The sequence below is a fragment of the Trichomycterus rosablanca genome, chromosome 25, assembly GCF_030014385.1.
Source record: "Trichomycterus rosablanca isolate fTriRos1 chromosome 25, fTriRos1.hap1, whole genome shotgun sequence".
Classification (NCBI taxonomy): Eukaryota; Metazoa; Chordata; class Actinopteri; order Siluriformes; family Trichomycteridae; genus Trichomycterus; species Trichomycterus rosablanca.
In genome coordinates, this window is record NC_086012.1 from 11,168,472 (window position 1) to 11,184,401 (window position 15,930).

Genomic DNA, 15,930 nt, shown 5'->3' on the forward strand with positions numbered 1-15,930 from the left:
TGGGAAGGTCATTTCCTTGAGAAGTGGTGGAAAAATACTCAGAGCCTAGACACAAACACTTAAAAATAAAGTCAGACTACACAATGGTATAATGCGAAGAACAACACTTTTATTTAAACAGAGAATATAAGCTGTTGCAACAGGGTCCCCCTTTACTTACAGAATAAGTTCGATCGGTCCGAAATTATCTGCGAGTTCAGGAGAGCGCTCATACATTTATACCGATGTTTTGGGCGTTAGTCGAACACCAATGAATTCCCTTATTTGGCTATTCTCTTGCACATCTTTAAGTTTTATGATTCTTCCCCTTACGAGGTCAGCTACTAGGTTTTAGGGAAGTTTCACATGAGCTAGACGTTCGATGTTCTACTTTTAGGGAACTTCATCACAAAGTCTGCTTTCTGCACTTATTTTGAGAGATCTCGAGTCAGAATCCTCACTTCAATGCACATACATAGTACTTCCTCTGAGAAGCACAGAAACTGAATACTCTCACATTAAACATGTCAGCAGTTGTATCCAAGTTATCAGTACAAGCTTAAACATTTCATCTGTAATAATATGAGAACGAATCACCACAAATTACTATACTATATAGAGAATATAAATGAATCATGGCATATAAGCATGAACGTATTAAAATTTTATCCACAGCAGACAGCAAGGAGCCAATCAGCAATCACGTATCCGGCCTTCCCGCCATCAATTGTTTTCATAGAGTGCCAAGCCAGAACAGAGGAACCGCTAAGACACAAACCTAGGAGCTTATTCCAGAAACACTGGACACAAGGTGGGACTTAAAGCAGGACAGTGACAGTGACCTGTCCATATCAGGACACCCACCCAAACAACTTCTCTAAAGAAGGTCCTGGGTTCGATTCCCAGGTGGAGCAGTCAGGGTCCTTTCTGTGTGGAGTTTGGATGCTCTCCCCGTGTCTGCGTGGGTTTTGTCCGGGTGCTCCGGTTACCTCCCACAGTCCAGTCAGGTTAACTGGGGATACTAAACATCTTACAGTATTCATATCATCCACTGCCAAGGGGCTTTGGGGACGATTTACCCCCTACAGAAATGTCCTAAACACTGGCGCCCAGGTGGCACAGCAGGATATTCCTCTAGCACACCAGCGCCGAGATTCTGAACAACCAGATTCGAATCTCGGCACTGCTACCGGTCGGCTGGGCACCATGGGCACCACATTTGGAAGTGCCACCGTGTCTGCTGTGTGGGAAAATGACCGGATTAAGTGGGTGGGGGACCCTGGTTAGCAGACTGACAGTAGATGCTGAAAGTAGATGAGCCTCAAGTGCGAATCCACTTAAGCACGGGCGTCTTGAACCAGCAATCAGCTGGTGTGGTCACATGACCTTCCCATCATGTCCACATTAGTAGTAGATACAGATACAGGCATTCACTGCTATGCATTCTATTAGCTAGAATATCTTACCATTAATTTGTACATTCCATTTCTGTATTACAGCCGCTTTATCCTATTCAGGGTCGGTGTTGGGTCCGATTCACTTGAGAAAGGCAGGAACAACCCCATACACTCCATTCCAGGGCAAACTCCTACCTAGGCGGACTATAGTATCAAGGGTCGTTCCACCAGGGAAACAAAACCAGGATCTTCTTGCTTACCCTTATCTAACCATCTTAACCTTAATTTAGACTGTAATTAACTGTACGTCCGTACCATAGGAAGCTGCCAAAAGTCATGTGACTGGACTAGTTGGGACAAGATGTGCTCTATGCATTTCTATGCATCGTCTACATAGTACATGTATTCGTTCATTCATTGTCTGTATTACTGTCGCTTTATCCTATTCAGGGTTGGTGTTGGGTCCGATTCACTTGGTAAAGGCAGGAAACACTCGTACACTTCAATCCAGGGCGAAATCATACCTAGGGGGACTATAGTATCCAGGACCGTTCCACCAAGGAAACTGTGGGGCAACAGTGCTACCCACCAAGCCACTGTGCCACCCTAATCTAACTATTCATTCATTGTCTGTATTACTGCTGCTTTATCCTATTTAGGGTCGGTGTTGGGTCCGATTCACTTGGTGAAAGGCAGGAACAACCCCATACACTTAATTCCAGGGCAAACTCATACCTAGGCGGAATATAGTATCCAGGATCGTTCCACCAGGGAAACAAAACCAGGACCTTCATGCTGTGAGGCGACAGTGCTACCCACCGAGCCACCGTGCCGCCCCAATCTAACCATCTTAACCTTAATTAAGATGAGCGTCCGTACCATAGGAAGCTCCCAAGCGTCATGTGACTGCACTAGCAGGCATAAGATGTGCTCTATGCATCTCTATGCTACTTTTACACAGTAGATGTACTCATTCATTCATTCACTGTCTGTATCACCGCCACTTTATCCTATTTAGGGTCGCGACCGAGCAAAAAGGGGGGAAACAACCGGGACGGGCCGCCAGTAGAGTTATATAAAACATATTCAAATCCTTCTCCTCCTTTCAGTTTCTGTAGCAGATCTAGCATTACGCATGGTAGTATTGCTCATTCATGCCCACTCTTGACCCCTGGTCTGACTCAACATCATTTCAAAATTTCTCATACCCTCATTTCTCATTCTCGACATCTCCCTCTATTTATTCATTTATTTGCCCCGAGTACAACCCACACGCATTTTAAACCGACGAGAACGAGAAGAAAAACCCAAACCGGCAATATCGACTAATTACTCTGCTCTGTTTAATGTTTTCGTATGAGCTTTGAGAAGGTTGTTCCATCATTAAAACCCTCCACCAAGACACATTTCAGAAAGCTAACATCATTCCAAACACATTAGCACCACCTTTATAATGTCCGCCGTACATTCGGGTCGTTTTTGAGCTCCGAATCTGATTCATCTCCTCGACGAATGACCAGGATTCTCATTATGAGCTGGTTTATGAACTATACAGGGATTTAAAAACACCCAACATGTTAAAATGTGTAGCTTTTACAAATGCTGGCTGCTAAATGATCTGCGGGGTGGGTTGTTTCGGAGCAAGTTGCTAATTTGCCAGCTAATGCATTCACCGAGATTCACTTTTGGGAGTTCTACACCAACCTCAGGCCAAACCCAATGCATTAAAGGAATAAAAAATCAATGTTTAAGTCATTTGGTTCTATTTTGTAAGACTTTGATGCCATTATCATCAATAAAATCTGCAATCTAAACTAATATGACTGATTTTAGCAGCTTTGCTTTGGCTTTTAGATTGGCACAAATGTTCTTAATGACCCAACAATATATTAAACCTAAAGGCGCCAAGATCTTATATAAAATAAGCCAAGACATTAAACATGTGACCTAACATGCTGTAAAAAACAGCTCTGATCCCACAAGTCATGTGGTATTTGGTACCAAGACATTACTAGCAGGTTCTTCAGGTCAGTCGTTCTACAGTGCATCCTGGTGCCATCCTGGTACACAGCTATCCACATGATCTGGAAGAAAACATGATTTCTTGGACCAGTCGACCTCCTTCCTTCGCTTTGATGTTCAGCTCTCATGCTTGAGTGCCTGTTATTGGTGCTTCACAGCATCATACACAGAAGGCTTTGATTGGTTCTGTGCTGACACATTCACACTATTCATGTATTCAAATGATCGTAGCTGCCTTTACGTCTTCTGGCATCAATGAGTCTTGGCTTTGTGGCTTGTCCCTCCTGGGACCGCTGTTGGTGGGTACTCACCACAGCTGCCTGTATGCACCCCTTGAGATTTCAAAGATTCTTCAACCAAGTGGGCTGGTCATAAAGATCTGGTTCTTAAAGTTACTCAGGTCTTACTACTCAAGAAGTGGACTGCCAGTTATTTTCGTAGGATTGGTTAATGTTTTGGTTCGTCAGTGTATTTCATGAGTAAATTTCTTACTTTCTTATTATTTACTTTACAATTTTTTTTCTGATGGTCATTGGCACAAGAGGAGCTCCAAATAATAATAATAACAATCATATTTAATAATAATAATAATGATAAAATTTTTTGATAATAATAATAATTATTATGAATAATAATAATAATAATAATAATAGTTATTATTAATAATAATAATAATAATAATAATATTTATTAATAATAATAATAATAATAATTACCACTGCTTTATCATATTCAAGGTTAGGGTGGGTCAGACTCACTGGGCGAAAGGCAGGAAACACCCCAGACAGGTCCCCAGTCCATCACAGGGCACACACACACACATACACACACACACACACACACACACACACACACAGACAGACAGACTCATACCTAGGGGACTTTAGTATCTCCAATAACGTTGCGTTGACTGACCTATCTTCTACTGTGGGAGGAAACCAGAGCACCTGAAGGAAACCCACGCATGCATTGGAAGAGTATGCAAACTCCACACAGAAAAGACCCACAGGGAATCGCTACCCATTGAGCCACCATGTCGCCCTTTATATAATAATGATAATAATGATAATAATGATAATAATGATACAAAAAATAATACTATTAATAGTAATAATAATAATAATAATAATAATAACAACAATAATAATAATAATAATAATAACAATAATAATGATAATAATGATAATAATATTAATAACAATAATGATAATGATAATAATGATAATAAAAAGAATAATAATAATTAAATAATAATAATAATAATAATTATTATTATTATTATTATTGTTATTGTTATTATATTTAATAATAATAATAATAATAGTAATAATAATAGTAGTAATAATAGTAATAGTAATAATAATAATAATAATAATAATAATAATAATAATAATAATAAATAAATAAAACTATGGTACGCTAAAAACTTAGCAGACACTTTTATCCAAAGCAACTTACATTACAGTTATAGTATACAGTCTGAGCAGTTGAGGGTTAAGAGCCTTGCTCAAGAGCCCAACAGCAGCAACTTGGCAGTGGCGGAGCTTGAACCAGTGACCTTCTTATGACTAGTCCAGTACCTTAACCACTAGGCTACGGCTTGCCTTAACTGATTGGGAGAAAACAATAGGTATCCCTCAACCCCATCTGGCAGCAACCTCATCTTACAATACTACAAGGAGCCCCAACCAGAGGGACTGTGAATGTTTGTTTGTTTTCCCTCCCCAGTAAGAGAAATTGAAATGATTAGGACCCTGTGTCCCATCACGCTCACACTGGATCTAAATGCTAATCAGTCTGTATCCCTACATCCTGATTTCTCAAAATCTGCACTCCGGCTCTGATTCTGTGCCTTTAGCTGAGTTTAACTCTGCCGAGCCTAAGTGGCGTCATTATGTCATTAAGTAACTGTGAATAGGGCTGGATGGAGAATAATAGCAGCACTGATGAAATAGCATGGGGAGCTTCACGCCACGCCACTCTGATGAGGCAGAAAAAGCCGACCGAGCAGAGAGACGCAGACACATTTCCACCCACTCAAATATTACTTCATTTAAATTTCAGCGCTAACAACACCTGAAGAGTGTAATCACTTTACTCTGTTTTTTTAAGGTAATGTGTAATGATTTACTGAGTCTCGTTCTCTTAATTTTTCCTCACAGGTTATTGTTGTGAGGTAACAGAGCAGAACTCGGTTTAGGAAAACTGTTGTAAATAGATAAAAAGCTACGAGTTCAGAAAATGAAACTAATAAAAGTGCTATTAATGAGAAATGCAATTTTAGCATTTGGCTAAATCAGCGCTAATGTGTTTAGCTTACAAACTGGGCAGTTAAGCTGGTAACGTAGCTGGTAAAGTAAGTGAAACACGGGTGACAACGATTCTTGAGACCTAGATTCCATATTTGCTTCTAGTCTCAATCAGTGTGGAGCTTCATGTATTCCACTTACCGGCAATAACATGGTAGGTGGTAGAATGGATGTTCAAAGGTAATTTTCACACTTGGCCTAAACAGTGTTCAGACAGTAATTTACATTGATTATTATTATTATTATTATTATTATTATTATTATGATTATGATTATTATTATTATTATTATTATTATTATTATTATTATTATTATTATTATACATTATTATTATTATTATTATTATTATACATTATTATTATTATTATTATTATTGCTTATCCAAAGCGATTACAGTACTGTGGCAGTATTGTATAAGCAATTGAGGGTTAAGGGCCTTGCTCAAGGGCCCAACAGCAGCAACCTGGTAGTGGTGGGGCTTGAACCAGCAACCTTCTAATTACTAGTCCAGTACTTTAAACACTAGGCTACAATGCCCCTAAGAATAATTATTATTGTTGTTTTTTTTGTTATTTTAATTCTAATTTATTATTACTACTACTACTATTATTATTATTATTATTGCTGTTATTATTGTTATTATTTTACTTCTAATTTCACTTCTAATTTCTTATTTCTTATTATTAATATTATAATACATTATTATTATTATTTTAATTCTAATTTATTATTATTATTATTATTACTGCTGTTATTATTGTTATTATTTTACTTCTAATTTATTATTATTATTATACATTATTTTTGTTATTGTTATTATTTTAATTCTAATTTATTGTTATTATTATTACTATTAATATTATTATACAATATTATTATTGTTGTTATTGTTTTTATTTTAATTCTAATTTATTATTATTATTATCGTTTTAAATTATTATTATTATTATTTTATTATTATAAATATTTATTATTTTATTAATATTGTTATTATAAATTATTATTATTTTATTATTATTGTTTACTTGTTTTTATTATTATTAATCAATGCAGTATACCAGAATACCAGAATCATGACTGAATAGTTGTTAGTCGTTAGTGAAAATGTATAAATTAATTATCAATTGCTGCAACAGTTGCCGCAAAAATAAAATAAATAAATACAAATAATAATACAAAAACAATAAGCAAATGTAATACATGATAAATATATTTTAGAACAGAAATCCTTGTTTATGTGGTTAAATCCCTTTACACATTGAAAATTCTGGTCAGCTGCAGTCATAGCCACATCCCAATTTGAGACACAATGACAGTGATTTGAATTTTATTATATCACAAAGTAACAGCTACACTTATCTAAAGAAAGCAGCATGACAAAATCCACCTGCTGGTTTGGAATTCTAAAGACCACAAAACTTTCTTTTTGAGAAACTTCAACAACTCTACAGAATCACTCACCCCTACTGCAGGGTACGCTGTCCAACCCAGCTCAGCCGTGGCAGTCCGGGTATCCAGAATCGTTTCTAAAAAGAAGGACGAAAAAAAGCAAAGACATTAGAATTCAAAATGCAATATGATAATGGCGAATGATAAAGACACTTCTTTATTCTGCCGTGATTTATCCTGCCGAGAAAGTCAAATGTATTTATTATTACTATCTTTTGTTCCCACACATGGCAACCACCTGTCAGAGAGAGAGAGAGAGTCTGGGCAGACCTGTTTGTCTGATCTTAAATGAAGTGGACTGTCTGTAAGTGAGGCGCTACTCTTAGGGATTACTGATTGAGAGATCTGTCGGTGGAGGATAGTAAACTATCCACAGATAACACACACCTCATACCGATAAGACTGTTTACAGAGCGGGGAAGGCCATGGTGAAGGTTCTACAAGTCCTAGTAAACAAACACATACTGCGTTTAGGATGTCAAATAAAGAACCTTCTTAAGCTCTGATAATAGGAGGAGTTTTAGACCGTTATAGTATAGGACATGCTATATCATCTTAACTACGTTGCTATACTGCAAACTGCTCCAGTATATACTGCACACGGCTATACTGCATAGTGCTCTAGTATATACTGCTATACTGCTCCAGTATATACTGCACACTGCTATACTGCATACTGCTCCAGTATATACTGCACACTGCTATACTGCATACTGCTCCAGTATATACTGCACACTGCTATACTGCATACTGCTCCAGTATATACTTCACACTGCTATACTGCATACTGCTCCAGTATATACTGCACACTGCTATACTGCATACTGCTCCAGTATATACTGCACACTGCTATACTGCATACTGCTCCAGTATATACTGCACACTGCTATACTGCATACTGCTCCAGTATATACTGCACACTGCTATACTGCATACTGCTCCAGTATATACTTCACACTGCTATACTGCATACTGCTCCAGTATATACTGCACACTGCTATACTGCATACTGCTCCAGTATATACTGCACACTGCTATACTGCATACTGCTCCAGTATATACTGCACACTGCTATACTGCATACTGCTCCAGTATATACTGCACACTGCTATACTGCATACTGCTCCAGTATATACTGCACACTGCTATACTGCATACTGCTCCAGTATATACTGCACACTGCTATACTGCATACTGCTCCAGTATATACTGCACACTGCTATACTGCATACTGCTCCAGTATATACTGCACACTGCTATACTGCATACTGCTCCAGTATATACTTCACACTGCTATACTGCATACTGATCCAGTACATACTGCTCCAGTATATACTGCACACTGCTATACTGCTCCAGTATATACTGCATACTGCTCTAGTATATACTGCACACTGCTATACTGCTCCAGTATATACTGCATACTGCTCTAGTATATACTGCATACTGCTATACTGCTCTAGTATATACTGCATACTGCTATACTGCATAGTGCTCCACTGCATACTGCTCCAGTATATACTGCATACTGTTCCAGTACATACTGCTATACTGCAATACTGCAATACTGCATACTGTTCCAGTACATACTGTTATAATGCACGCTGCCAGTACATATGCATACTGCTTTAGTATATACTGCACACTGCTCTAGTATATACTGCATACTGCTTCTGCATATACTTAACACTGCTCCAGTGTATACTACACACTACTATATTGCTTTGGTATAAACTTAAAACTGCTGTAGTATATACTACTTAGTACTGCTCTAGTATATACTTAATACAGCTCCAATATATACTACACACTGCTATACTGCATAGTGTTCCAGTATATACTGCATACTGCTCCAGTACATACTGCTATACTGCAAACTGCTCCAGTATATACTGCATACTGCTATACTGCATACTGCTCCAGTATATACTGCATACTGCTCCAGTATATATTACACACTGCTAAAATACATACTGTTTCAGTATATACTGAATACTTATTCAGTATAAACTGCATACTGCTCCAGTATATACTGCATACTGTTTCAATATATACTGCACACTGCTATTCTGCATACTGCTACAGTATATACTGCATACTGCTCCAGTATATACTTAATACTGCTCCAGTATATACTGCATACTGCTCCAGTATATACTTAATACAGCACCAGAATATACTACACACTGCTATACTGCATACTACTCCAGTATATATACTGCATACTGTTTCAGTATATACTGAATACTGCTCCAGTGTATACTACATACTGCTCCATTGAATACTGCATAGCGCTCTAGTATATGACGACCAAATCCAGAAATGTAATGACCATGTTGCTGTGCTGCACCAATGTGCCACTATGATAAGAAATGACTTGAGAAGTACAAGCTGACAAAGGCACAGGTTCGAATCCCCAACAGTTTCCAGAATCCCAAGGATCTGGAGATGGTTGTGGTGTGAGGCCTTGCAATGGATTGGCATCATGTCTGGGGTTACTACATTGCCTTGTGATTCCAGCGCAACCATGACCAGGATAAAGCGGTAATAAAACAGGGAAGTAAAATGAAAACTATTATTGTTATTATTATTACTAACAATAGTGTGGGTGCTACAACATGGATCCTGGGACCTGGATTCAATCTTTGCTTGCAATTACTGTCGGTTAAGGGCTGTGCAGTTTCTCACATGTCAGCTTGTGTTTTTCTCAGCCTTCTCCAGATTTCTTCTTACAGGGATGAACATCTGTCTCATCCACTCCCTTATTAGTGTTGCCCTATATAATTAAAATGAGTTATTTTTACCCACACAATTAATACATTAACTAAATTCGCGTAAATAAGGTCATTCGGTTTCCAGGGTTCAATGATTAACGATGTTGTGACATCACAGATTGAGTCTCCGCTAGTACAACCGCACCAGACAACCAGCGACCAGAGACCCCAGGAGCCTTTAATCTTCTTAATCTCTCCGTCTTTCTCTCTTCTTTTATTTACAACGGGGCGAAAGCAAAGCTCGGACGTAAAGGTTCAATATTTGATGGTTAGTCGTTTCGGTACTGAAAAAAAAGCCCATTAAACATTGACGAGGCCTCGACCGGGATCGATACCGCGGTGCTCTTCACGCGATTACAAGTCTGCACAAACACACACTACAAATTCGAAGCACAAAGCCACTACGTCCTGCCAATACCGCCTGTGACACTTCATGACCGAAATTTAACAAACACGCTGATGGGAAAGTGCACTTCACACACCCACACACACGCAGTCCTCGGTGACGGGCTTTCCAAGGCTGCTTTATTAAATCCCTTAAAAATAACACGATGGGTTTTCTTCTTCTCTCTCTCAACCTAATCCAAGATTTCTTCACTGGCATCGTTGGTTTTCATTATAGAGTTCCCTGAGCAAATATAGTAGTAGCAGCAAATACTATAATATTATGTTATGTCTTTATATCTTAAGTAAATGTTTACACCGATACACCTTCCAGAACAACAGGTGCAAGAAAGGCCTACACTTGAACTGGGCAATAATCCATTGCGAAACACCACACACTCAACCCGGGTCACATGTTCCATGTTTTTACAGATGGTGAGAAAAGTCGCACCTTAGTAACAATGGTCAGTCTGATATTACTGATCCTTCAACTTCCACTCTTATCATTGATTTTAGAAGTTTCCTTCTTAATAAATCATGTTGCATCAACCCACAACTCCTTGGAATCGAATGCGTTTATTTGTCATATATAAATACTCATGTACAGTACCTAGAGGGTTAAGGGTCTTGCTTAAGGGTCCAACATTGGCTGCATGGCGGAGTCGGAAGTCAAAGATAGATGGATGGATGGATGGATGGATGGATGAAAGGAAGATAAGGTGAATAGACAAATAGACAGACAGACAGACAGACAGACAAATAAATTGGATGGATAGATAGAAAAATAGATGGAAGGACGGACAGGCAGACAGATAGGATGGATGGATGGATGGATAAAAGGAACGGCAAATTGACAAGTTGATGTAAGGGTATACGGGTGGGCAAATGAAAGAAAGGAATGATAGATAGTTGGGTACATGGTTGGATAAGCAAAAGGAAGTAAGGAAAAATGATGGATGGATGGATGGATGGATATAGAGCATTTAAGGGTAAGGGTACTAGTCAAGGGAATAAACAGTAAATTTATATATTACAATTAATGCCGAATATTCAAAGAAAATTTTATAAAATTTAATTTGCAAATTATTTGCCTCTGTTATCAGTCTTGCTTTGTTCTTTGTAAATAAACTCGTTACCGTCAGATCGGTGTTGCGACTTTGGAAATCTTGTTCTTGTCCAACACCCACTCAAACACCCAAAGCGTTGATGAGCTGCTGCGGTACACAAGCTTAAACACGCGCAATCAGATCCTCCCAACAGGTGCAGAATGCCAAAGTACCCTCTAAGAGCCTCCCCGGAGACACCCCCTCTCTCCGCGTGTCATTGCTAAGAGATGATGGGAGATGATTTGCATGCATTATCATTGCATTAGTGTGCAGAGTGATCTTTAGAGGCGCTGGTGTCATCTTTAATGCATTGTTAGGCGTCCGTGCGCTTCCCCCAGCTTCATACTTACACTCACGCACACACAAGTACACACTCCGTGGCCAAAAGTATGTGGACATCTGACCTTAGGCTGGTAGGACATTAATATTACTACTACTGCTGCCACTACTACTGCTACTATAGCACTACTAATAATACTAATGCTGTTACTATACTGCTACTGCTACTATACTACTAATAGTAATAATAATATACTACTACTACTATACCACTACTACTATACTACTACTTTTACTGCTACTATAGCACTGATAATACTATTAATAATGTTACTGCTACTATAGTAGTACTGCTATTGTACTACTACTAATAATACTAATACCGCTACTTTACCACAAATAATACTTATACTAATAATGTTACTAATACTGCTACTATACTAATTCTGTTACTATACTACTATTGCTACTATACTAATAATAATACTAATGTGGTTACTATACTAATACTGCTAGTATACTACTATTGTTACTATACTACTACTAATAATACTATTACTGTTACTATACTACTACTGCTACTATACTATTCTACTATACTATTCCTACTAATACTGCTGCTACTACTACTACACCTATACTACTACTGCTACTATACTATTCCTACTATACTACTACTGCTACTATACTATTCCTACTAATACTGCTAATACTGCTGCTACTACTACTACTACTATACCACTACTGCTACTATACTATTCCTACTAATACTGCTAATACTGCTGCTACTACTACTACTACTACTATACCACTACTGCTACTATACACTTCCTACTAATACTGCTACTGCTACTATACTACTACAAATACTAATATTGTTACTATACTACTAATGCTACTATCATAATACTAACTGTTACTTTACTACTACTGCTGCTATACTACTAATACTGTTTCTATACTACTATACTACTAATACTGTTACTATGCTACTACTGCTACTAAACTACTACTAATACCAATACTGTTACTATATACTACTATTATACTACTTATACTGCTACTATACAACAACTACTACCACTACTATACTGTGACTAATATATTACTACTGCTAGTATACTAAAAATAATATACTACTACTACTATACTACTAAACTGCTAGTGCTATTATACTACTGCTTCTAGTACTGCTACTACTTAACTAATACTGCTACTATACTACTACTGCTACTATACTACTAATAATATACTACTACCACTATACTGCAACTACCGCTACTATTCTACTACTACTAGTACTGCTACTATACTACTACACTACTGCTGCTGCTTCTACTATACTACTACTACTACTACTGTTAATATACTACTATAAATATACTACTATAGTAATACTATTACTACTATTGCTGCTACTACTACTATACTACTGCTGTACTACTACTACTACACTACTACTGCAACTGCTGCTGCTATACTACCACTACTGCTACTACAAACTGTGCTTCCCCAATACTGCTGAGCTCAAGGGTTTCAATTAGCACCTAATCGTATATTATATCGTATACTGAGGGGAGAGTCTGAGGCCATGCAATAGCTTGCCATACTGTTAGGGTGTGTTACCACATTGCAGCCAGGGATTCCAGGGAAACCAGACCTGAGATCCTGCCCAGGATGAAGAGGTTGTAAAAACATGAAAATGAATGAAATGAAAAATTACCTCAATATAAACACTAGAGTTTTGTGCTAAGCTTTTACTCATCATAAACCCAGCATGAAGGCTGCTAAATGTGGCTTTATGTACCATAGCACCACAGTTTTACAGCAGTTATGAGCCATACATTTCAAAATAATTAGGTAGGAAACGTATAGCTTCTGGTTTTAGTACATTAAGCCACGTTAAGTATTCGGTTTTACACCCAGCTCTTGTAAAGTCTCAGAAAAATTGGCTCACCAATTATAGCAGCATGTTTACTACCTACCCCACTGTTTGAGACCTTTGGGTGACTGTAAGACACACTATTGAGGAAGCATAGGGAGGTTTTCTTTAATCTGTTAATAAACATGCAAAAGAAGGACCGGTCACTTTAAACTGACACTATGGCCAGTCTTACTCCCCTCTTGAAGAGTTATTTTTAGACCAAGTGTGTGTGAGTGAAAGTATGTGAATACTCAGGGGCGAAGGTCTAATAGGAAGCCCACACTATTATATCGAAGCGGATGCATGTACTATGTGTGTGTGTGTGTGTGTGTGGGCAAAGAAAAACGTGTATACACATGAGTAGAACTCTAATGGGAAGCCTACACTCTTATATAAGACCATATGCGTGTACCGGCAACGCGAGCGCCTCCCGTTGGGAATCACGCATCCGCTGAGTTGACAAGCCGCGAGCCGATTGGTTCCTCCGTGTCCGCATTATAAGACGAACCGCTAATGAATCGTGGGATTTCCTGCGCCTTCTCGTTCGAACACGGACCAATGAGAACGTGGCGAGGAAATACTATAATCTCCTCACGCGCGCTTCTCAGCGAACGGCCAATTAAAGCCGAGGCCCCGGCGCCGTGTAGAGGATTAGCCTGGCATGTAATGCGAGGGGGATTCTTAAGGAAGGTGTTCGTCTCTGTGTCGAGATTCGTTCTGTCAATTTTATCATCTGAGGAGGGTAATTGAACCTCCGGGATTGAAGTGGAGATTTAAATGGGAGATCGGATCATTACAAATCTCTAGATTATGTCGTCTTTTTGGATTTGGACTGGTGTAATTTTTTTTAGCAATAGATGAAGTAATAATAGACAAAATTCAATAAAATTGCCGAAATGTATGAAACTTCCAGAATGGGGCGTTGAGATGATTATACAGTTAAAAGTTCACAAGACCAGGGTGTTGGGTGGCACAGTGGTAAGACATGCCAGCCCACCAGTGCTTATGTTTTTCCTGGACGCCCAGATGGCACAGCGAGGACCCTTTCATTAAGGCTAACTATGTACTCGTAACAATTGGGGGTTCGTCCAGGATCCTTTATTAAGTAATTGCCTTGGTGCTTAAGTAATTAAGTGATTGGTGTAATTATGGTGGACTGCCAGTAGTGTTTGGTTGCTGGTTTGGGCCCCACCACCAACAGGTTGCCACTGTTGGGCCCCTGGACAGGGCCTTTAACTCTCAATTGCTCAAAAATCATGTTCAGTCGTAGCTGATATTAACCCTATGTGTATTGTGTATTATGGCAGCATTTGATGTGCAGGCATTCTTGGAATGCCCCAGTCATGAAGCCTTGGGTAAATGCAAAAAGGATGAGTTGTTGTCGATAGCCTCTCATTTTAATCTGTTCCTGTCAAGGGCTATGTGTCTGAGCGTTTATGCAGTCTTGGTATTTTGCCTGAGCAGTCTATGGTGGGTTCCACAACTGTGGAGGGCACAGTAATACCAGAGGGGTCTCTTCTTTCGACTCATCCTGGTTAGGCACCAGCCGAGGACATGTCTGACGATGTGGGTGGCCCTGAGGTACAGCAGCATGCCGTATGCATCTGATCACCTACACTTTGACAAGTGCAGTGCAGCTCAGCATTATGTACGGAGAGACACACCCTGACAGCACTCTTTTCTCATCTCTGTGCAGGCGCCATCAATCAGCCAGCAGAGGTCGTAATTGCACCAGTCATGAAATAGAGACCCCATCCGGCTTAATCCCGCCCATATCTGAACAACAGGCCAATCGTTGTTCATGCGGCCGCTCAGCCCAGCCGGCAGGCAGAGGTGAGATTCGATACGATGTGTTCGAGATCCCAGCTCTGGTTCCAGCGTGTGTTTTTACCGCTACGCCACCTGAGCGGCTAAGTAGAGACGTATTTTACAGTTTTTGAGAGACTAGCAACAACTTTGAGCTGGCCCAAGGCATGGTAGGGGACCCCAGCATTAGAAGACTAATTGGTTATGCTAAAAACACACTTGATTAGGACTTGATAGAGATCTGTGTTGTAAGACCGAGCTGTCAGTGATCCTTACATATGGTGTTGATTATTGGTAACTCCTAATGATGAGCACCTGATTTTCTACCCATGCTATAATTATAGTAATCTGTGCATTAGACATTAGCATTAGCACGTTTCAGTAGATTCTGTCTTTTTCTACCATTCTAATAATAATCCCAGGGTAATAAGTCTGCCAGAATGATATCAATACGTTAATAATACCGTAAACACAACTTTTTCCCAAGACCTCGGCTTCATT

The 15,930-nt window shown here is 38.9% G+C and overlaps 1 protein-coding gene across 1 annotated transcript in view; it reads right to left on the reverse strand.

Annotated features, from left to right (window-relative positions):
- Positions 1-15,930, reverse strand: part of LOC134302822 (ephrin type-B receptor 1-B) — a 266,238-nt gene that overhangs the window by 181,300 nt on the left and 69,008 nt on the right. Inside the window, exon 2 of the mRNA XM_062988035.1 lies at positions 7,169-7,233. Within this exon, the coding sequence (XP_062844105.1) occupies positions 7,169-7,233 (65 nt within the window). The remainder of the gene's footprint in view (positions 1-7,168; positions 7,234-15,930) is intronic.